Below are 22,974 nucleotides of genomic sequence, written 5' to 3'. Positions count from 1 at the left end.
GAGAAGCCAAAGTCGCATATTATAAGCAGACTTGGCATCTCTGCAACCCGAGGAAATCCAAGATGGCGCTGGAGTGATGGCTGAATGGTGCTCAGCAGCATTGTGCTCGGTGCTGCCACTGGAGGCCAGATGCTATTTTTAATGATGTAGATGCATAGATTTGCAATTATATCTACAGTATAAAATATACAGTATAAAGCGAATATATATACTCCATGTTAGCCTACCATACACGGGAGTAGGTCATAGATAATGAATGAAGTATCAATGAGAAATCTGGTGTCAACAATCTAATGATACGATAATTAATATTTTGGCCTGTGCATGTATAGATTTTCATTTCTCCCACCCACAACATTTTTTTTTAGAAAGTAGGGGAACATTTTCCTCTTTTGTCTCTAAAGTCTATTCATTTTAATTTAGGTAACAGTGTGTTTATATATAGAATATGGAATATTTGTCAATAAAAAATAAATACACCAAACTTAACATTTCTACTTGGTTGAAAAACGGGACATTTCTCCAACCCCATCCATTTGTTAGAAAGTAAGGGAGCATTTCTCAGCTTTTGTCTTTAAAATCAATTCCTTTCCATTTGGATAACAGTGTATTTATCTATATAATGTGGAATATGTGTCAATAGAAATAAAGGCTAATTCACAGCAAACACCTCATTTACATCGTTATACAAGGTCTGCCTAGTCAGTATATTCAGTTTTGTGCAATATCCTCACATTTATATTCTGTATCCTCAGACTTTTATTCTATTCTATGAAGTTTTATTCAATATTATTATTTTTTCTATTAAATTGTGCATCCATCAGGTGCCTGTAGGTACAATTGCCTGCAAAGGAGAAATGTGTCTTTTTTTTGGTTTTGTTTGTTTAGATTTAATGCTGCAGTGCCTGTGAGCATAAAAAAAGTGCAAGAAATTGGATTTTTTTTACATCTGCATTGTCATCAACAAGGGAAGGGCCTGGTGTTATATTTCGCACAATAAATTCTTCTGCAAATGTTTAGTGACACGTAAACAACTATGTTTTTTAGAATAACCACACAATAATTCACTACAAGAGAATCTGTACTTTCAAGAGATTTTGTTTATTATGCATACACAAGAAGTTAGTCACACAGCTAAAGTTTTTTTGTTGTTGATTTAGTGGAATTTGCTCACGATGCAGACTGAGATTTGGTTTTCAGAAGTTCTGAATCGTTGAGCAGCAGACTAAAGAACACTGTCAACTTCAGACTGGGTGAGTAGACTTACCTAACCTTATTCATGTTTTGAAGCTCCTCTGGTTGATCCCTACAGGAAAAAAATTACTATTTTCACTATTTTCCAGTCAAAATGAAGCCCACCTGTGCAGCTGAAAAATTGGATTGCGGTAGGGGCTCATGGGCCTGTTTCAACTAGCAAGGATGCACTGGTGCTCCCAGTTTGCTCTGTAAACCAATGATTTCCTAGAGAGGTTTGTTTGAAATTATTCAAATTGTCAGGGAGGTCACTGGAGGGGAACTTGAAGTGAGCAGATAAACTGCTGCCCCCCCCTCCCCCAACATATGCTTCAGCTGACACATCCCTGACCTCCTGTAGGCAGATCTCTTTAAGCACGCTCAGCGGTATTTCTATGTACAGATCAATTTGGTTGGAGTACTACAGTTTGTCTCTGAGATATCTAGAGAACACTGGAGCATCTGCTGTGTGTTTGCTGCCCAAGCACCCTGCATGTCTTATTTGGCAGAGTTATCATGGCACTTCTCATACTCATACATCCCCGGCAGCACTGTATACTGATAAAGGACTCCTTCAAGTTCAAAGCACGTCCAAAACTACAGGCAACACACTTTCCCCTAGGGTAGTGCTTCCGTTTGGTCCTTGTTCTTCCCTTACAAATGCAGAAAATGCGGTGCCAATCTCTCAGACGGAGCAGTTCCTTACAACAAAGGAACAGAGGGAGGACTTTGAATGTCACACAAGCCTAAATGAGTATCTCATATAGCATTCATGTTATGTCCCTACTAGATGGTGTCTGTATGAATCTTTTAAAAAATTCCTTACATCCTACAACTGCTTTGCTATTATGTTGGTGCATCAAGGAAATGTCAGCTGCCTCTGTAGTCCACACGTTTATGATGCACATGAAAATAAAACACTTTGAGGTTTGAAAAGGATGTGCTGAAAATGTTTTGCATGAAGCGGGAAAAAATGCATTTTAGTACAGTTTTCTTGTGGTTCTGGAGAAGTAAAAAACAACTCAAACAGACCATACTACATATCTTTCTGCAAGACTTGCAGTCAGTGAGTCAGTTAATAAATGGCAAAGTGGGTTCATAAAAAAGGGCAGCACTTGCCTAGAGGTTAGAGAAGTTGACTGGTGAATGTAAGGTTGTAAGTTTATATGAAGCCCATATAAACTCTGAGAAACTGGGTGTTTGAAGTGAAGAGGCAAAAATCTTTTCCTTCAGAAAATACTGCTGAGATTCCCCCTGGGCAAAGCACTCAACCCCAGATACCTACAATGAAATTACAAGCTGGTCAACAGCATAAGCAAAAGAGTGAGTGTTCCCTATGTTTTCAGAATAGACAATAATCTGATATTTGACATTTAAGGGCCTTTACTGATGGTAATAGGGAGGAGGTGAGGGCAATCCAGGCCGACCTGAAGGTGAAAATCAGGGAGGCCAAAGAGAAGTACAGGAGGAAGCTGGAGCGGAAACTCCAGCAGAACAATATGAGGGAGGTCTGGAGCGGCATGAAGACCATCACTGGCTTCAGACCGACTGGCAGCAGAGGAGTTGAAGGCAGCTTGGACAGGGCCAACGAACTGAATCTGTTCTTTAACAGATTCGACACACCGGCTCCTGGTCATCCCCCTCTAACTCAGCTGCTGTCGGCCCTCAAGCTCCTCTGAGTACTCTGCTCCCCCTCCCCATCAGGCTAATGGCCCTCTCCAGACCGACGACTCCCCCTCCCCACCTGTAACTTCTGCTGTGTGCCTGACTGCTGACCAGGTGAGAGGACAGCTGATGAGGCTCCACTCGAACAAGGCTGCAGGCCCCGATGGCGTTAGCCCCGGGTGCTAAAAGCCTGTGCCCCCAGCTTTGTGGAGTCCTTCAACACGTCTTTAACCTGAGCCTGAGTCTTCAAAGGGTCCCCATTCTGTGGAAGACATCTTGCCTCGTTCCTGTGCCGAAGACGCCACGTCCCAGTGGCTCCAAGGACTACAGACCGGTGGCACTGACCTCCCACATAATGAAGACCCTGGAGAGACTAGTGCTGGTACAGCTGTGGCCCATGGTCAGACCCCTCCTGGATCCCCTTCAGTTCGCCTACCAGCCCCGACTGGGAGTTGAGGACGCCATCATCTACCTGCTTAACCGCATCCACACCCACCTGGACAGGCCGGCAAGCACGGTGAGGATCATGTTTTTGACTTCTCCAGTGCTTTTAACACCATCCGGCCTGCCCTGCTGGGAGAGAAGCTGGCAGCGATGCAGGTGGACGCCCCTTGTGTCCTGGATTGTGGACTACCTGACTGGCAGACCACAGCATGTGCGGCTGCAGCACTGTGTGTCAGACAGCGTGGTCAGCAACACCGGGGCCCCTCAGGGACTGTCCTCTCTCCTTCCTCTTCACCATCTACACCACAGACTTCAGCTACCACACAGAGTCCTGCCACCTTCAGAAGTTTTCTGATGACTCTGCTGTGGTGGGATGTGTCAGCGGTGGTGATGAGACGGAGTACAGGGCTGTGGTGGGTAACTTTGTTTCATGGTGCGAGCAGAACCATCTGCAGCTCAATGCGACAAAGTCAAAGGAGCTGATTGTGGATCTACGGAGGGCCAAGGCACCAGTGACCCCGGTTTCCATCCAGGGGTCAGTGTGGACATTGTGGAGGACTACAAGTACCTGGGAGTACACTTGGATAATAAACTGGACTGGACCAAGAACACTCAGGCTGTTTACAGGAAGGGCCAGAGCCGCCTCTATTTTCTGAGGAGGCTGAGGTCCTTCAACATCTGCCGGACAATGCTGAAGATGTTCTATGAGTCTGTGGTGGCCAGTGCTATCCTGTATGCTGTTGCATGCTGGGGCAGCAGGTTAAAGGTAGCGGACGCAAACAGACTGAACAAACTGATCCGTAAGGCCAGTAACATTGTGGGGTGGAGCTGGACTCTCTGGCGGTGGTGTCAGAGAGGAGGATGCTGGCCAAACTACACGCCATCTTGGACAGTGTCTCCCACCCGCTCCATGACGTGCTGGCTAAACAAAGGAGCACCTTCAGCGGAAGACTCATCCCACCAAAGAGCACCACAGAGCGCCACAGGAAGTCATTCCTGCCTGTGGCCATCAAACTATTTAACTCCTCCCTCTAAGGATTAGTCTGTTTGACCCTAGGTCACTAAACTGGACATTGAGCATTACATCTTAATAATAATTGTGCAATATTCTGTTTACTACTCAAGTGCAATATTAGTTTTCCCTTGTTAGTTTTTCTTATTACTGTTACGGATATACCTCAATTACTCTCGACAGTACATGCACCTCCGCTTTTACTATTATTTATTACATAATTAGTGACATTGTATTTATACTGTACTTCACCATCTACCAGTAAACCCACTTGGTACTCGACACTTAGTTTATCTTATACTTATACCAACATGTTACTTAATTTATTTCTGACCTGTTTATAGTGTATAATATCGTTTTCTCCTGTGTGCACTGACGTAAAGAAGAGCTACTGGAACAAAGAGTTTCCCTACGGGGATCAATAAAGTATTTCTGATTCTGATTCTGATTCTGATTAAGTTATAGGAAGAAATCTTTTTTATCTCAGATCTCATATTTCCAAACACAGGCCTCATAACTTTGCGCTATAAACTGTGCAGGTACAGTAGGCTATAAACAATAAATTAAAATGTAATTGTATATTGGCTATAAAGTTTTTAAGAAAGAAGCCATTATCAAAACCCTTAAACATTTCTCAGCTCACTCGCAGCGATGATCCCAAAACTCTTCAATTCCCTTCCAGACGTGCAAATCAAGTTGTTATTTACAATACTGATAACAGGTCTGTACTGGTAATTCATTCATTGTACAAGGCGGGATAAATGTTCAATTGTTTATAGTTAATTTCCAGAACAAATGCCAACCTGTTCAGTGTGTTTCCCTGATTTTTGCTTAATGCATGTTGGAGCAGTCTCCACTTCCCCTAAAAAAAAAAAAAAAAAAGAATGATTTCCAAAACTCTATAGTACACATGCCTTTATTTCCTTTTGCTTCATGCAGAGGATTCAGTCTTTGAGACCGTTGTCATTATGTATACCAAGGCAGTAAGGTAACACTATAATTTACATTGTTTGTTGTCAATTTTTACTATTTAATTATAAAATAAGAGAGGCAGTCACTTGTTTGAAATTGTCTTTTTTATTTATCATTATGTAATTATTATTAATTTTTAGTTCTTTTGGAAGAAAAACTCACTCCTTACTTTGTCTTAAATTTTGTCCGGAGAACTGGTCCATGTATAGAAATTCTAACAACAAAAACCTAAAACAATCCCAACTCAAGGTCCACTTAGTAGCTTTTTCCAGATATTTAAACTGTTTTACACTGTCTTCCTCAGCAGATGTGGAGTTTGCTCAGTTCTCATGGAGATGGATTTGTTGGCATGCAAGCTCAGTAGCTATAATGATTTCCTCCTTAGCACTTTTCAGACTTCTCATCCGTGTTGGCTTAATTGTAGGACTAGTTTTCTTTTTTAAAAAGCCCTAAAAGTGCTATGGGTTAAATGAGCCATGCGTGATATAGTTGAAAGATCCAGAAAAAGCTAATAAGTGGACATTATTGAGTTAGAAGTGTTTTGTCAAACTGTTGTTCCCAAGGTCAAGAATAAACTTTGATGAAGAAAGATAGATTTGTCTAGATTTATATATTTTGTTTTAATCCTTGTGTTTTATCACTGTGCAGTAAAGTATAAGTACGGTGCTGAGCTACCATCTTTGTTTTCTGGCAACAACTTGGGAGCTACATAATCTTTGTTGTAGAAATTTGGCACTGCACTGCCAGAGATCACTTGTCTATTAAATCTTTCTTCTTTGAGGTCTATTCAGACATGGTGGCTGTCACTGCACATGAAAACTGCCCAGTCCTTCTGTTTATTCCAAGCTGTTGCAGCAGCTGCAAGCATAAAACACATTACTTCGTGTGTGCCAGAGGATTTTTCCTATAAAAAAAACTTGCCTGTAAACCAGGTGCTTAGAACCTCAAATGTGAAAGCTGTCCTGAACGGTATATTCTTTGAATCACAATTCTGTGATATCACTTGGCAATACAGAATAAACTATTTTTACCTTTTCAGCAGGAACCCTTCCGTGAACCCAGGAAAATTATTAGAAACTCAAGATCTTTTCCTGTATTTCGACTGCAGGAACCTTTTGGTCGCTGGATCGTAGTTCCAGCCCCCCAAAAATGTTCCTGCTCCTAAGGTAGTATTTTCTGGTGGTTCAGGAGCTAGCAGGCGGAGTTTGTAGTACTAAAGGTCACTGACTGGTCAAACACAAGTCTAGAGGCTACTAGAACTTGTGTACAGCATTTATTCAGACAGCAAGCAAATACTGTTTGTTTGTACAGTGAATTTCTTTTGCTGTTATTGAAGTATAAATTAAAGTTATATAGCTGACTTTCCAATTGTATTAAACTTTAATAATGAAATCAAATGCAGAAAAAATCATTAAAAAAAACAATGTTCCCTTTGCAGATGGGGGTTTTGCCTTTCTTGTGAGTTCAAAGTCCCTTTCACTCTCTGCACATCTAATTTGCCTCCTCACTGTTCTTGAGATGCTGAGGATGTGCAAATAGAAGTGTGCCACAATCATTTTTAGTCGATGAATTTAGTTTCTGGGGCTCCTTAGCTCTGAGTGCTATTTGGTCAAAATAAACACGTATTTTTATTTATATCTGATTATGACTTTAACTGAACTGAACCAGAACAACATTTTTATTCAGAGGTTTTATTGATTTCAAATTCTGACATGACACATTTCATCAGCACTTCTTTTTCTTGGAAGAATGTGGCAACTTGAACAGTCTTGTCATCTACACAGAATTAGGTGCCACCTCCTGACAAAACCATCATTGTGTAATCATCGGCCATTCATTTAAAATGACATGGTGGCAGATGTTTTGGTGAGAGGATGTACAGCGTCTTTTTGCTATGAGAGCACTTCCTCTGCAGACACCCAGCTGTGCTGGCAGCTGTATCTGCTGACAGCTAGCATGGATTCTGCTTTGTGTGCAATTTCCCTGTGATCTCCATATATGGAAAACACATTTACATTCAACATATTTAGCTCATGTTTCTACACAGACCAACTCATATTTGACCTTTAGGTTATGCTCCAGTCTTTTTAACAATTAGAGGTCCCTGCTGATATATAGGGAAAATACTTTGACTGACTGTAGCTTAAAGAGTGAAACATCTGGATCAATGACACCTGAGAAGTTATAATCAGGTCCTTTTGATTTGCTTTGCTTTTAACTTCAAAAAGAAAGAGATCCGTGTTTTCATGATCAGTTAACTCAAGCTCACCTTTAACTGTAGCCTACTGTCCAAAGGCTAAAATGCAAAAGTGTAAGACTTCATTAACTGTATCCTGGTTCGTGCTATTCACAGCAAGATAATGAGCAACAGTGGCTACAGTATGAGAAAATAGTTGAAAAGCTGTAAAGTATGGGTGTTCTTTATTCCTTTCTTCTTTTCATCTAAAGGAGCAAATTTCAGAAAGGGGGATTTCTTTGTGGAGATTAAATTGGGTCCAAATAGTTTGTCCAAATCTGAACAGGCCTCGAAAAGCTGATGCCAAAACCTGGCACAGCCTTAATCATCTCTCAGTTATTCTGGATCACGTCCAAATAAGAGGCACTTGAGCTGCCTAATGCCCTTCTATAATCACCATGATGTATTAAATATGACCAGTTATGCTAATGGACTAATTCACTAAGCTAATTAATGAATTAACTTAATAAATTAGCATTTATTTGTGTATATTTCATGTCAATATAATTGTCGTCATATAACATGTAGGTGTTAATATCAACTCTGTGCAGTACTGTAAGGCAGTAAGGAGTTAAACTAATTTGAAGAAAATGTTCTACATGGATATGCAACAATGAAGGTTTAAAAGTGATGTGACAAGTAGGGCAGTAAAACAGCGATCTGGTAAGAACATGTTTGCTTTTATTACCAAGAGGTTATGATTTTTTTTTACAGTACATCCAGATGCATTTCATGCTATAGCAGCATCTATAGCATAACATGTACACAAAAATACATGACTGCTGGAGGTCATCTTTCCTTTCTTGACTAATTAATCATTCAGAGGCCAAAACAGAGCTAAAAGACTTACATTCATCAGGTGGACAGAAACACACCTCCAAATGAATGATAATGTTGCTCTGTACCTACTGGATGTGTAAATAAATAACTGTTTGCTAACAAGTTTGCTATATCAACTTAAAAGTTGATGGTATGTCAATGTTGCATTAACAAGTTGTTTCTGCTGCCCCCAAGTGGACAAAAAAATCTGTTATTGCAGGTTTTATGGGTTGTGGATTGGATATGTTCACTGAAACAGACTTCTCTAGATTCGCAAACTCTTATTAACTCTTATTTCTGGTTATTGGAAACCACTGTGACAGGCTAATAGTTCCAGCCATATATTTTCCTTTTATTAATTATGGATATGAATTACATTTTAATTTCTTTGCACATTTTCTTTCTTTGGTTAAAAATATTTTGGTAAATTAATCATTAATCAATTTACAGTATATTTTCCAGACTTTCCCTGAATGTGCTGCTGCATCACTGAAATAAACTAATTTACTTAACATACCTTTGTAAAGACTTTTTAAAAGTGTTTTTTTTAAATAAATAATTCTTCACACTGAACACTTGCTTACCTTTTTATTTTGGTCAAGGTTATGTTGCATGGTAATGCAGTTGAAAGCAAAGTTTATTTTGACAACTCTTCCAAATTAATATCTTTAAGTGTTTGAACTAAAATCAAGAACTACTAAAATAACGAAGGATAAATCTAAACGTGACTGACTGAGTGACTTGCCATTACCTCATTACCTGCTGTTAACCCTGTACTGCACACATTATGGTTTTCATCCTATTTTTTGGAAGATTGAGTGAAATACATTAGAAATAAACGCTGTTTTCATTTATTATATATAGTATTTGTTCAGATTTTGTAATTGTATTGTAACTGATTGTGCAGAAAGTAAGATTTTAGCCCATAGAATGTCCCTGTGCCCATTGCTTGTGAATTTCAGTGGATGTTCATGAAAAAAACATTGACCAAGACCTCATTTTACATCAGATTACAAGTCCTTCATTGAGCACTATACTACGATGAAAAGTAACCTAACTTCACAACGTTGCCCCGAGGCAGCGAAGAGAAAACCCCTATATTTCTTTATCTCAAAAATGTATCAAGTATGCTTCTTAAGGGGTTCATACACATTTTTATTATAAAGTTATCTCTATTCAAACATGCAAAAGAGTGAAATTTATCTTCCCTTCCACTCAGACCATGCGTTCACTTCACTCGAAAGAAGACGAGTGAAGTGATCGTCTTATCACTTGCCATATCATACCCACTCCTGCACCTCATTGGATTGTTTACAGACATATCATAACACATTGTCACATGTAGGAATTAAAAAAAAAATGGGGGTAAGGCTGAGGGACAAAAATGTTTACTATTGGCTGAGGGCAATGATATGCAGTACAGGGTTAAAGTGTACTTAACCTCCAATTGCTCCTGTGGGGCTGCTCAGTGGCTAGTAGATTAAAACTGTGGTTGTTCAGGGCAGCTCTCAGGTGTGACTGTGTGTTGTGAAGCATGGCATTGCTCAAAATGACACTTGTGCTCAGTGAACCTAGCCTGCATAAAAAAGTGTACTAATGGCATCAGAAACTCGATAGTCAATAAATGATCAAATTCAATACCTGTGGTGAGTGAGCCCATAATAGAAGCTATATTAAAATGTCTGGATAAAATGTGCTTTGTGGCACATTACTTTGATGCTTGTTTAAAATACTTCAAATGCATCAATCCAAGCATGTGTGTATGTGTTGGGTACGTGGGGGTTTGTGTGTATATGTACTTTGCTCTATTTATATTTGGTTTGACTCAATCATTATTCATCTATTGATTTATTTAAATTTAAATGTTTTCTTTTGTATTGATTTTACTTGGTTGGTTTCTTGTTTGGTACTTTGTAGTTAGTTAGTGTATCCGTACCTATGTGGTGATGAGGTGGTTGTTGTGAGTGATGTTGTGGCTGACCTAATATTATATGATAATGTGACAGCCTTTGCACAGTTATCAACTTTCAGAGTAGTAGCCAACATAAAATACTTACATATCTGAAGGTTGGTTTTCATCACCTTACTGACATGAACTGAATTAGTCAGCAGTAATGTAAAGTATATGAGTTGTAGTAAATTGGCTAAAACATGCAAAAACATTAGTTCTATTTAATAACAGCAGGAAAGAATTTCAGAAAAACTGTTCTCATCATTCAAAACCCAATCAATCACATCTCATCCCTACATTCTCAAGCCACGCTAAAAATTAGTTCAGACTTCTTAGGATTTGTGAACCTTCACTTTCACTGAACTTCAAAGAAGCAACTTGCCCTCTACAACCCTGCTTCGGAACCCCTTTAGGATACTGCTGCTCTGATACCGCCGACTCATTGGACAGGACGCACTGCTCCAAATGTCAAGCAGATAACAGCAGTGCATCCCCGTGCAACCAGATAACAGATAAAGGAGATAGGCCCTTTTGTAAATTTGTTGGCTGCACGTTGTGATGACATAATTCATTATCCCTCATGCTTTTTTATGAGGCTGTTATCTGTTTCATTCAGATATATATCCAAACGCATAAAATGTGATTACACTGAGCTTTGAACTTATGCTGGCGCATTGTGTCTCCCCACTAAATCCCCTGCGCACCATGGTTACATTTTACTATTGAAGAAGGGACGTCACAAATGCTGCCTGGGAGTGTGTTTATTGTTTAGTGTCTCCGTGTGCATGTGTGTATGATTATACATTATAGTGCTGTGTCTCCTCTATACTTATGCCTACATGACTGTCAATCATCTCTTTTTACACCCAGACCTCTAATTAAGTTTTGATACTCCGCTGCCACTATTAGGGTCACACAAACAGATTGTATTTTGCATGTTTGGATTATTTAGTGAATGTGGGAATATGTGAGCAAGTAAGGATGGCAATAGTGGATGAGAAAAAGTTATTTTTCTGCTCTGGTAGCGACTGCAGAACCCGAGAGCTAAATCACTTTCAAAGTTAATCTGCTATAAATCCTGGCAGGCAGTCTAAATCTAGGCTAGAAACTTTTGAAATCAAATGCAGAATTTCAATGATCCTCGCACTCAGAAAGTAGGTGCTTCACCAGAATTCATCAACAGTATCAGAAACAAAACCAGGCAGGTATTTCCCTCGCATGACTCTTACACTGTATATGGGATATGAAAGGACTTCTGTTGGCATCACAGTGATGTCAACCGTGTGAGACTGGTGCATACATTAAGAAGAGGCGAGGGGATTTAGAGCAGCGAAAACAATAAGAAAGTCGAGAGGGTAACCAGAGTTCAGCTGGTCAGTCACTAGAACGTTAATGAGCCTCGGATGTGTTTCTAACTTAGTAGCCTGCTTTGTTCTCAGCAGGACTATAGATGTGTTGTGTTATGGACTGTGAGCTTTCAGTGATCACTGAGACTGGCTGAGGGATCCTGCAGGGACTCAGACGTTATTTTCTGAACTAGCAACAGGATGTGTCATGGTCAATTTCACATTTTTCTTTTTCAACTTCACAATTTTTCTGTCTATTTTAAGACATAAACATAGAAAATCTAGATAAAAATGTGTGTTTTGCAAGCTTGATAACAAAATTTGCTTATGACACACCTCCTGTGCAAAATCACTGGACATTTTTAATGCCTATTTGCACTGGCATGTTGGCTGCCTGGCTCTATCCAAACTAAGGTTCCCTCCGCTGCTAGTGGTGGCTTTACCGTAGAGACACGAGAGTGACACCGATCTTTATGTATCACTAGAATCTATTTAAACTTGCAGGGAAATTGTGGGACTGTATTTTTGGCTTCTAACGGATGCTAGCGCTTGTAAAGAGGCTCTAGGTCTTCTCAGAGTTTATAATTTGTCTTTGATCCACCCAGGCAGTCCTCTACGAAATGCCAGATAACACACTGTGACCAGTCCCCAGCTGCCAGTTTGTACTGTATGAAAATTTGAACTAATTCATCCTCAGAGAGTGAGCGCATTATTCATCACAGCTCTGAATAACCACCCAGTGAGAAAATGAAGTGATTCTAATATATCTTTTGTCATGCACAGGATTTCTCTCTAGCTTGGCACGACATCTGAGAATTATAAACAGCCAACTGTGTATTATCAACTCCAATTGTACCCTTCGATTCATCCAAAAGCCACACTTATTAACAATTACGAGAATGAGCAAGCACCCCCAACACCTGAGGCAGAGGTTTCAGGACCTTTTTGTGCAGCGACTCCAGAGTGCACCCATAAGTTCTGTATGACAAAGGTTTGACAGTGGGGACTTGGGCATTATATGGTCCACATTACAATCATTTATGATCGTAGGAGTCTCCACATACGAGGCAGTGGCAGGAAAGACCTTGACTTTTCTTTTATAGCCATTTAATTTATAGACCATTTCAAATAGTGTGAGGTACAGACTGTTGCTACAACTCTGCAGGAAAAAGTCTAATGGCAGAGCCAATGTGCCTCTGCCATTGTTAACAATCATTACATAATCAGACTGATCTGATCTACTGTACTGTGCCCAGAAAAATGCCATCACACTTGGCCACAGCGGCAGTGAACAGTGAACTGCGACTTGTGATGCCATTAAAATGCAACGCATGGCCAGACCACCCCAACACCCGCCTCCTAAAGTGTGGTACACTTCCAACAAACAGCATTATTATCTCCGAGACAGACTGTGACGTCTTCTATCGAGCATTTGCCAACACCACCAACACCCCCACTCACTGAAACATATTTTACAATGCCTCAAGCCACACTTGCCATCAGCCTGCTTGCAGCACACTGACAGGATTAGTGCATAAACCTAGAGCCTGTTGACCCTCACCCTTAAGGTTTGTGCAACTTCTATTATGGTCTGACCATCTGCCAAAGAGCACTGAGACAGAGAAAGAGCTGTCTCAATATTTCACCCAGCTTCGGCTTTCAAAGTAGCCTTGTTCTGCTGTACTGTACGAAATGGGTTATGACAATAACAATTTAACAATCCACTTGGAGTTCAATCAAGACATGGAGTGAAGGAGGTCATGCTTCAGAAATCCAGAGCTGTTTGAAAAGTCAGAGCCTCATTTTGTTGCCTTAGATTGATCCTCGAAGGAAAGAAAAAAGAAACATGATCCAGGGGAAATGTTACCAGTTTGACTTCACTGCACACAAAGTAGACATTCTCATGCAACATTACAGCAAATTAAGCACATGGTAACAATTTAAATGACAACTTCTCATCTGTAACTGCTACATGTGATAAAAAGTGGTTTTCTGTATAGTCATATAAAAGAGAAATGCAATGTGTAGGAAAAACAGACTTTCACATCATCAAACACACCCCCTGCTTACCAGGAGACATAAGAATGTCAGGAGGTAGTGTCTCTTAAACATGACAACACGATAACATATCTCAATGTGTGTGGTTCTGGGTCTACTGCACAATAAAGATTCCACATATTGGAGAGGGGAACAACAAAGGCAGATACAGAGACACAGATGGGAGTTGGCAGCGGTTACAGCTTAGCTCCGAGTGGGAAGAGGGGAAATAGAAAAGGGGAAAGCAATGTTAGAAGTGTTATTGTTGATGTGGGTTGGGGCTGAGCTATTGAGAGATGAAACATAAAACAGTTGGTGTGTCAAAACATACATTGGAAACAAGTGAAATTTAGATTCTCAAAGGAAGAAATCAAGCTTTTCATCAGCTGATTTTGATTATTTAGATTACTTTACATGCACAAATGTTAAATAAGATTTTATTTGATCTGTTGCTTTGTTAAATGCAGCCCCCTGCATTGCAAAGAATGATGGCCTGATGGTTACAGAAGGACAGTCACCATCCATACCAAGAGTTGCTGGTCAATTACTTGGGGAGGATTCAAGAAGTAAATACCATACAAATACTACTGATGGGCTCATTATAAAAGTGCTTCTGTATTGCTCCAGTGTGGCTGGCACTGTGGCTGTAGTGGGCAATTCCCATGTGTGAAAGTGTGTAACTGTGAATGTGAAACCAGGCATCGCTTAGAAAATCTACTCTGGATATATTCATCAGAGTCAGTACAGGTGGGTTCTTTCAACGAAGACAGAATTCAAACGAAGGATTGTTTGGAATATTAAAGGAAGTATGATTTTTTGGTAAATACGCTTAGTTACTTTATTGCTGAGAGTTAGACAAAGGGATCGATACTCGCTCTGTCTGTGTTTAAAGTTTCCATTTTTAACTATATGTAAAAACCAAGTTTTGTGCTGTTGTCTTTGGCCAAGTTGGTTCTTGGCGAACAACAGCTGGGTGCAGTGAATTCTTGGAGCCTTGTCATCACTGAGAGGTTGCCAGGCAAACAGTGGACATGCTGCACAAATTGTTGCTCATTACATTACATAACCTCCTCTAAAACAACAAACTGTCACTCAGACTGAGTCTGTATATGGATTAAACAAACGAGAAACATATTTTCTCACTCAGCTCCAGCGATATCTAGTCATGCAGATTGTTTTGCTTTTATTTGCCCAAGTTTTGAGATTTCCATTTCTGAAATTTCTGCCGCCACCCCAATACAATGGGGTGAATCAAATTAGATTTTTTAATGCTCAAAAGCATTGAAAAGTTACCAATAAAATCAACACAATGTTTCTTTCTTTCTGTCCCCATTACTCTGGATAATCTACAGAAATCACAGTCAATCTCAAAACCTGTGCAAATAAAACCGAAACTATCTGCATGACAGGATACCAAGTGAAAAAATATTTCGGGTTTTCTTTTCTGTCATTTGAGTGAATTGACCCTTTAAATATCAAAAGTAGCTTTGAAAATATGTCCAACAGTATGATATGATGATGAATTCAGAGGGTTTTCCAATATGGCAGAAATTTTAAATCTCCATTTGCAAGAAACTCCAATGTGTCTTCCACTGAATAAATGCAATAATACAGCCAGATACAATATACTGTATACTAGCACAGTATGGCACCTTGTTCCATTATGTTTTGTTCATATTTTAGTTCAGTAGCGGGTAGTACATGTTGGAAAGGCAACTAAACATGATGCATTTCATATTGTAGATCCCCAAGGGTCCCAAAGGAAGCTGGCAGGGCTGCAGTATAGTTATTTGTTCAGTGTCCCGGTAGAAACCACTGGCTGCTTTGAATAGACAGTACAGTAGCCATAAAAGGGCAAATGCAAGATCATGATATTAGCGATGAAATGGAAAAACCTTTCAGACCTGACATAGCATTGAAAAGTGAGCTGCTGACTTTGTGGATGCAGCTGACATTTGTACAGAAAGCCACAAAAGTAACAGTGAGAAAATGTGCTTCTTAAAACCAGTTTGCTTTTTAAAGACATCTCAGAGGGTGATGTTTGAACCTGCTGCGATGCCAGGACACCCTAAAACGGTGCCATTTTCAGTGCCAGCGCTATTTTCCTCCCCCAACATACAGCACAGCTTTATTGTCATATCATCCAAATCTGCCCCCCACTACCAGCTGCCATTACTGGGTGCCCAGCCCACACCTTCACATAGAGTGCTTTTCATCTCAAATCTGAAGTGCTTTCATCAGTTTCCTAGCATTTTTGTCTTATTTCGAGTGAAAAGCAATATTGACTCAAAAGCCTTTGCCTCCGCACGGTGCTTGAAGGAAGTCATTGTAATGAAAAGCAGAGCAGCTCCATTAACATCAGTACCTGCTCAGCTGGCACCATCTCCTACCTGTGGTTAAATGGCTTAATTGGATCTGAGCTGAAAAAAATGCAGAGAGTGGAAAGACTTTTTCTGATCTTGGTGTGGTAAAGCAAAATGTTTTCCCTGTGAGAATATTCTGAACACTGCTGTTTGGTGTTTCAGTATAATTTCAGTGCAGAAGGCCTACAGAGTCATTCTGAAAATGAGAATTTTCATGAGTCTTTCCATATCCCTCTACAACCGACTCTGGTATACTAAGACTAGCACGTTTATCAAGTATCCTCACTCTACTCTGAACATTATATTATATATATATGATATAGCCAATATAAATGATATATTACTGGTTCCTGGTTCATATTCAAGTAGAGAATCAATTAGTGAGTGTAAAAACAGATCCATTCATTCATCTAATGCGCCACTTGAAATAGATTCTATCTTGGGGTTTCAAAGAGCTTTCACAGATAATGTGAATGCATTGAGGGAATAAAAGGATTGAAGATGGATTGTAAATGCCTATAGATGGCTCAACGTTCAAACTGCATGGTTTCTGTAGCATTCACACTTCCTCTACAAGAATTTAAATTACTGTTGTAATTAGAGGAATGTGTTGGGATCATTAGGGTCTGTGTGCCTTGTGAATCACAAAGACTGTCAAAATTGTGCAGGAAATACAATATGCAGACTGCTAAGGATTTGTATACATCAACAAACACATTGCTTATCTTGTCCCTTTTACCTATTACTGTAAATGTAAAATGTTGTCACAAGACTAATCCGGATTCAGGCTTAGTATAACACAAATAACTACTCATAAAGTAAAAGTCACAATAATATTCTTCCAATCATTGGTTGAGGCAGTAAATTGGTTACTTAAGTAAAAGTAGCAATACCAAACTGTAAAAATACTCTGCTACAAGTAAGTCCTGTATACAAAATGTTACTCAAGTAAAATGAAGTATTATTAACAAAATGTACTTTAAGTGAAAAGTAAAAGTACTCACTGCAGAATAATGGCCCAGTGTTGCACCTTTATATTATAATTATTGTCGAGATGAAGCTAATTTAAACTATTATATATACTGTTGGGAAGTGTAATGTATAAATAATGCATCATATTTTTATATATTTATATACATTATATATTTTGTATCATTTGTAAAGTAACAAGCAACGAAAGCTGTCAAATTATGTTTTACTCTGAAATGTAATGGAGTATTTATTGTCCTGTATAGGTCATATTTTTTACTAACTGATGAGGCTACACCCTACAACAGAAACCTCTTCAAAGGATTTCAGGCAGTAAATCTGAGTCGTATCGATGGCAGAACTTAATCTGGTTTTAGGTTAGCTCTAACTCCATCTGCTGCACCATCGCGGCGATAAAAACAAGTACCCCAAAATTTCATTCTCAAATCATCAAACAACACAATTAATGGCCATCCCCGGCGCAAGAGCCTGTAACGTACTGCCAAAATGAGTCAGGCGCAAAGCCGGGGATGAAAAACAAAAGTATAATCCCTCTGCTGCTAACGGTGTCACTCAAGGATTAACGTGCCAAGGAAAAAAAATAACACACTAAGTACTACGCGGATAAATTAAAAGCTCTGGGCAACGTGGCATGCTTCAAATCCTTTCAAAAACATTGATTGTGTTACAAAGTGTTTGTGCTTCAGTGTGAGCGCCCCGACAGAATAACAGCAACTATAATCTCAACTTCAGCTATCCTGATATCAGATGATTGGAGCCTCCGGGACCTGGCGACAAGTAAATTGAAATGGTGTAAGCTTGAGGCAGTAGATTGGGAGATATTTTCTGAGTCAAGCAGAGTAACCTGGTGGATCATTAGACGAGAGTTGTGGCGCCTCGCCGATGATGAGGGTTAAACTCGCTGTCTGAGAGCAGTCAGACAGAGAGGGGGACTTTTCATGGATGGAGCTTTGCTCGGATAGGCTTTAACAATTAGTCAAACAAAACACATACCAGAATGACATTTTTTTTTTTACCTGTGTGTCCTGAAGTAAACCATCCAGGGAGAAAATCCGAGCGAGATTAGCGGTGAATTGAGGGATGCAACACTTCTCAGCAAACTATTATTAAAGATAATCTCGAGCTCCGGTCAAATCCACGGCTGGTGTATAGTGTAATTTCCGATGTGTAGAGAGAGAGAGAGAGAGAGAGAGAGAGAGAGAGAGAGAGAGAGAGAGAGAGAGAGAGAGAGAGAGATATGTCCTCAAGAGAAGTTTGCACCTATAAGCAGTCCGAAGGGAGGTTGTTAATCCTTTCCCAAAATATCATCAATGCACAGCAGAGCCGACACAGGACGACGAAGAAGAGGAGAGGGATGCGGAGTTCAGCACCACGGAACAGTGGACAGCTCCGACGGCGCAGCGATCTCACCTCGGCCGCTCTCGGGTCTCGTGTGCGCCACCGAGGCAGGAGCCACCAGCCCCAACCTCACCTACTGGCTCAGTCCCGACCGGATTTACATACAATCACGCGGGAGGGAGGAGAGGGAGGGATGAACCAATCACAAATATCCCGTAGTAGGCAGTATAAGCAACAAAAAGAGGACAGACAGACGGACAGACGGAATGTGAAGCCAAACTGTCCTTGACTAAGGAGGGAGGAAAAGGAACGAGAGGGAGAGAGAGTGGGGTTTCTTTATGGCTGCCCCACTCACTCACATATACTGTATATACACACACACACATACACGCGCGTGCTCCAGTGATGGAGTGGTGAATAAAAGGTGCTGTATCCACCGTTTTATTCAGTACTACATCACCACACTGTACTGTTACTGTATGACCTCCAGGTGTATCATCGTGAGGGGAGAATTACCTCTAACAATCAACAATAGCATTTATTATTTTTTCCCCTTTAGAGACCTTTTTGGTCCTCACCTGAGGGGAAGACCAGCCTCTAAAAAGAAGAGTAATGAATTCAGTAATCAATTATATTTTCAGGAAAAATGATTTTTGTTATTATTAGTATTAGTATTAGTAAAAGTCAGTGAAAGTAACTAAGTACATTTACTGAACTTAAGTACAATTTCATGGTACTTGTACTTTACTTGAGTATTTCCATTTTATATTACTTTATATTTCTGCTCCACAACATTTCAGAGGGAAATCCGCTACATTTATCTGACATCTATAGTTACTATATTTTAGTTTCAGATTTTACATGCAAAACATGATGTATTGTTATAGATTAAGCCACCCAACACAGTCAAAATCAGCTCCACCTCGACCACCTGCAACATTAAAATACTGCTTACTGATAATGCATCAATAATAATAATAAACAATATAATATATATAATAATATTACACTCTGAAATGGGCCATCATTTTGATGCTTTAGGTACATGTTGCTAATAATATTTCTGTACTTTTAATTAAGTAGGATTTTGAATGCAGGATGTTTACTTCTAACAGAATATGTTTACATTGTGGTGAAACTACTTTTACTTAAGTAAAGGATCTGAGTACTACCAATGTAGTAGTAGTAGTTGTTGTTGTTATTGTCTCATACCCACACAGACTTATTAGCAAAACATAGGTTTCTTGAAGAATCAAAAGCAGAAGTACCCATTATGAAGACTGGCACCTTTCAATGTTATATTTGATCATTATTACTGATGCATTACCATGTAAGCAGCATTACAATGTCATGGCTGGTTGAGGTAGAACTAATTTCAACTAACAATCTGTAACAAATGCATCTTATATTTTAAAAGATTGTCATATATTTTGTATGTAAAATATGAATCTGTAAAGTAACAAGTAACAAAAGCTGTGAAATAAATGTAATGGAATCAAAAGTACAATATTTCCCTCTGGAATGTGGTGGAGTAGAAGAGTAAAGTAGCATAAAATGGAAATACAAGTACAAGTACTTGAATATAGTACTAGATTACATTACAAATAAAGACCTTTGTCTACTCTCCCGAAGCTCTACAAATAAAATCACAAGTAAAATCTCTCCCTAGTACACAACTCAAGACTTTCATAAACATACAACCACTAGAGATGGACATCTTACTAAAAAGTGTAGCCCTTTCATTATATGAAGAGCAATAAAAGATAAAACTGATTTTGTCTTCAATCTAACCTGAATAACATAACAAACAAAGTCTCTCCTCTATACAGGGAGACCATTAAACCCAACCGTTTAGCTTCTGATAGTGTACTTGAATGGAGAGTGATCGCGCTCACATAGATATTTGACTTTTAACCTTTTGACCTTTAAATAACTTGTATCAGTTCGATACTATTTATGATGCATGAATGTGTGCTACATTTACAGTGCATCAAAAGTTGTGTTGTCCTGTGTGCAAATGCAGTTATTTATGCATTTTATCATTAGTTATTCATGTATTTATTTCTGTTTAGCCTATTGTTTCTAATCATATCAATTTCCATTTTCTCCATTTACACTTCAAAACATCAGACTCTTATAGATTATGCACTGTCCTGAACCACTACACTATTTATATATGCATTTCTGTCTTGTGCATATTAAAGACTACTTTTTTCACTACAAAAAAAAAGCACTGTAGCTTGTTCCAAAATGCTGCACTGAATATGTTGTACTGCAACTATTGGTGGTGTGCAGACGTATAAATATCTTCTCTAAGCACCTGACAGCATGTCTTCAGGCCATCAAAGAATTCTGATGTATTCATGCCATTATTAGATCATTATTCAGTCAGTGACTCATCAGTGTACAAGTCTACAATGAATCAGTAACCAAATAATAGTGACTCCTAACTGAACTAAAGACAGGTTGAAGCTACGGATGTGTTAGTGTAAAACATAGATGACAGCTTCCTCATACACAACATGGTTTCTTCCACTACTACTTGGAGGACTTAAAGTTTTTTTTTAATCTGAACTGAGGGTCTAAGGATAGAGGTCGTTATATGCTATACAGATTGTAAAACCCTTCAAAGCAACTTTGGCTATATAAGTAAAGGTTACTTGACTTGATCGTCTGCATCTTTGAGCTTTCATTAAATTCTGTGCATGCCATTTCCATCTGTCCCTTCTTTAGGTACTCCAAGTAAGCTTAGATGCAACAAGTCCTCATACCTAAACATAACAAAAATAGATCGTTTGTCAGTGCCTTCAGAAACCAGAAAATGCTCAGATAAATGACACACATGACTATTTTTTGTCACCAAATGATCTGTCACCTCTGTGCTTAAGGTATGGTCAGGTTAAGGCAACTAAAGCTACTTGGTTAAGGTTAGAAAAACCTGATCATGGTTAAAAGAAACCAACACTGAAGCGCTCCCACCGCAGGAACTTTCCCAGGAGACCAAGAACCTTTTGAGGAACACGGTAACTTACCCTGCATTTTTACTGAAGGAGCCAGGGACTAAATTTAGTTCCTGTAGGATAGTTTCAGGTGGTAAAAAAGTTCTTAGTTGGGGTAGCATTGACTGTTTGTCATGGTACAGCTGTACCATTCCTAGTGTCTCTGTCTGTTTGTCCCCTGTTGGTTCCCCTCCTGTGTTTGTCTGTATGTGTGTGTGTGTGTGTGTGTGTGTGTGTGTGTGTGTGCTGGCTGGGCACGGTCTCTGGTGAATGTGAGACTGACACACCTGCTACTCATCTGCTGTTGCTCTCCATCCACCAATCAACACCATGCAGTATATCTACACGGCTCATCTCACCAGTCTTCGCCAGATCGTCTGTTTACCCAAGTGGTACTACGCCTCGCCCTCTGACTCACCTCTCTGAAAGATTTGCCTGCATGTTATCTGAGCCCCTGACTAACGCTCTGATTCCCTGTGTTCAGGTTCACGCCTCTCATCTGCCTCCATGTTACTCATTGGCTTTCCAGAAAGATCTCTCCACGGATCCTCTGCTGCTCCACCTCAGCCCGCTGTCCTTGCTCTGCCTGCCTGCTCTCACCAGCCTCTTGCCAGCCCGCTGTCTTCACCCAGTCCACCGGCTGACAGCAATTCCCTCCACACTCCTGGTTCCTCCTTGTGTTTTTACAATAAATTGAAACTAACTACTTCAACTCCCTTTGTGCTAGTTGTGCTTTTGGGTCCAGCCTCTGTGTATCATAACACTGTTGGGAGGAGACAGGATTCAAACCATGGTCTGCACTGTTAAAGTCAGCCACTTTGTATGCCCAATACCTACTTCCTAAGATTTTTTGCAGCGCTATCACAATATCACTGCCCTTACTCTCTTGCTTGTGGGAGAGGACAGTCACTATTTACCACAAGAGGTCACTTGTCAGGAAGATGTAAACACAGGTCTCTTTAAGCATTTGAACAAACAACCGATGCTGTAGTTTTCTGGGGAGGACAGTCTTCTTGGGTGATACAACCTGACCCTCACCTGACCTCAGACGAATCCCACTGAGTCTCTTTCTTCCTGGCCTCATCCAGCCTAACTCGATGACTTCCTCTTCCTACATTCGTCCCGCTTCCTACATCCACCTTCATATCATTACAGTAAGCCTTTTAACTACATACATCTTAACCCTTTCTACCCCATACAGGAAGTAAGGAAAGGAAGTAATTCAATAGCTGGAATGTGCAGAGACATCACAATAATGAAAAAATAGCTCAAGAGATGTTGCTGAAATTAAATGAAAACAAGAACCTTGGAGATTTACTACTTAAATATCTAACGTGTGTAAATACTGAAAACAAGTCTTGAGCTTCATGGCTCATGTGTGAATATACTGCCAGAGTCACATCACCATAATCAAACATGATGTATGTGATGACGTTCATTCAGCACATGTTCCAAATGTGTTGTTGCTCCTGCAAAATGAAGTTACAGCATGATTCATTAAGGCAAACAAGCAGGAGATCTCCCTTGACATTCTCCCTGCGAATCCAGAGATTATGTTGCCACATCTGT

At 39.7% G+C, this 22,974-nt stretch overlaps 1 protein-coding gene across 2 annotated transcripts in view; it reads right to left on the bottom strand.

Moving 5' to 3' along the window:
- fstl5 (follistatin-like 5) overlaps nucleotides 1–18,545 on the bottom strand; it is a 183,655-nt gene extending 165,110 nt beyond the window's left edge. For both annotated transcript variants that reach the window (XM_044206146.1, XM_044206147.1), the window contains exon 1: nucleotides 18,085–18,545. In XM_044206146.1, the coding sequence (XP_044062081.1) occupies nucleotides 18,085–18,107 (23 nt within the window). In that variant the 5' untranslated portion in view covers nucleotides 18,108–18,545. The remainder of the gene's footprint in view (nucleotides 1–18,084) is intronic.
- Nucleotides 18,546–22,974: the final 4,429 nt, after the last annotated feature.

This window comes from Siniperca chuatsi, linkage group LG8, assembly GCF_020085105.1.
Source record: "Siniperca chuatsi isolate FFG_IHB_CAS linkage group LG8, ASM2008510v1, whole genome shotgun sequence".
Lineage (NCBI taxonomy): Eukaryota > Metazoa > Chordata > Actinopteri > Centrarchiformes > Sinipercidae > Siniperca > Siniperca chuatsi.
Note: the sequence above shows the minus strand (reverse complement) of the source record. Positions and strands in the feature narration are given on the sequence as shown.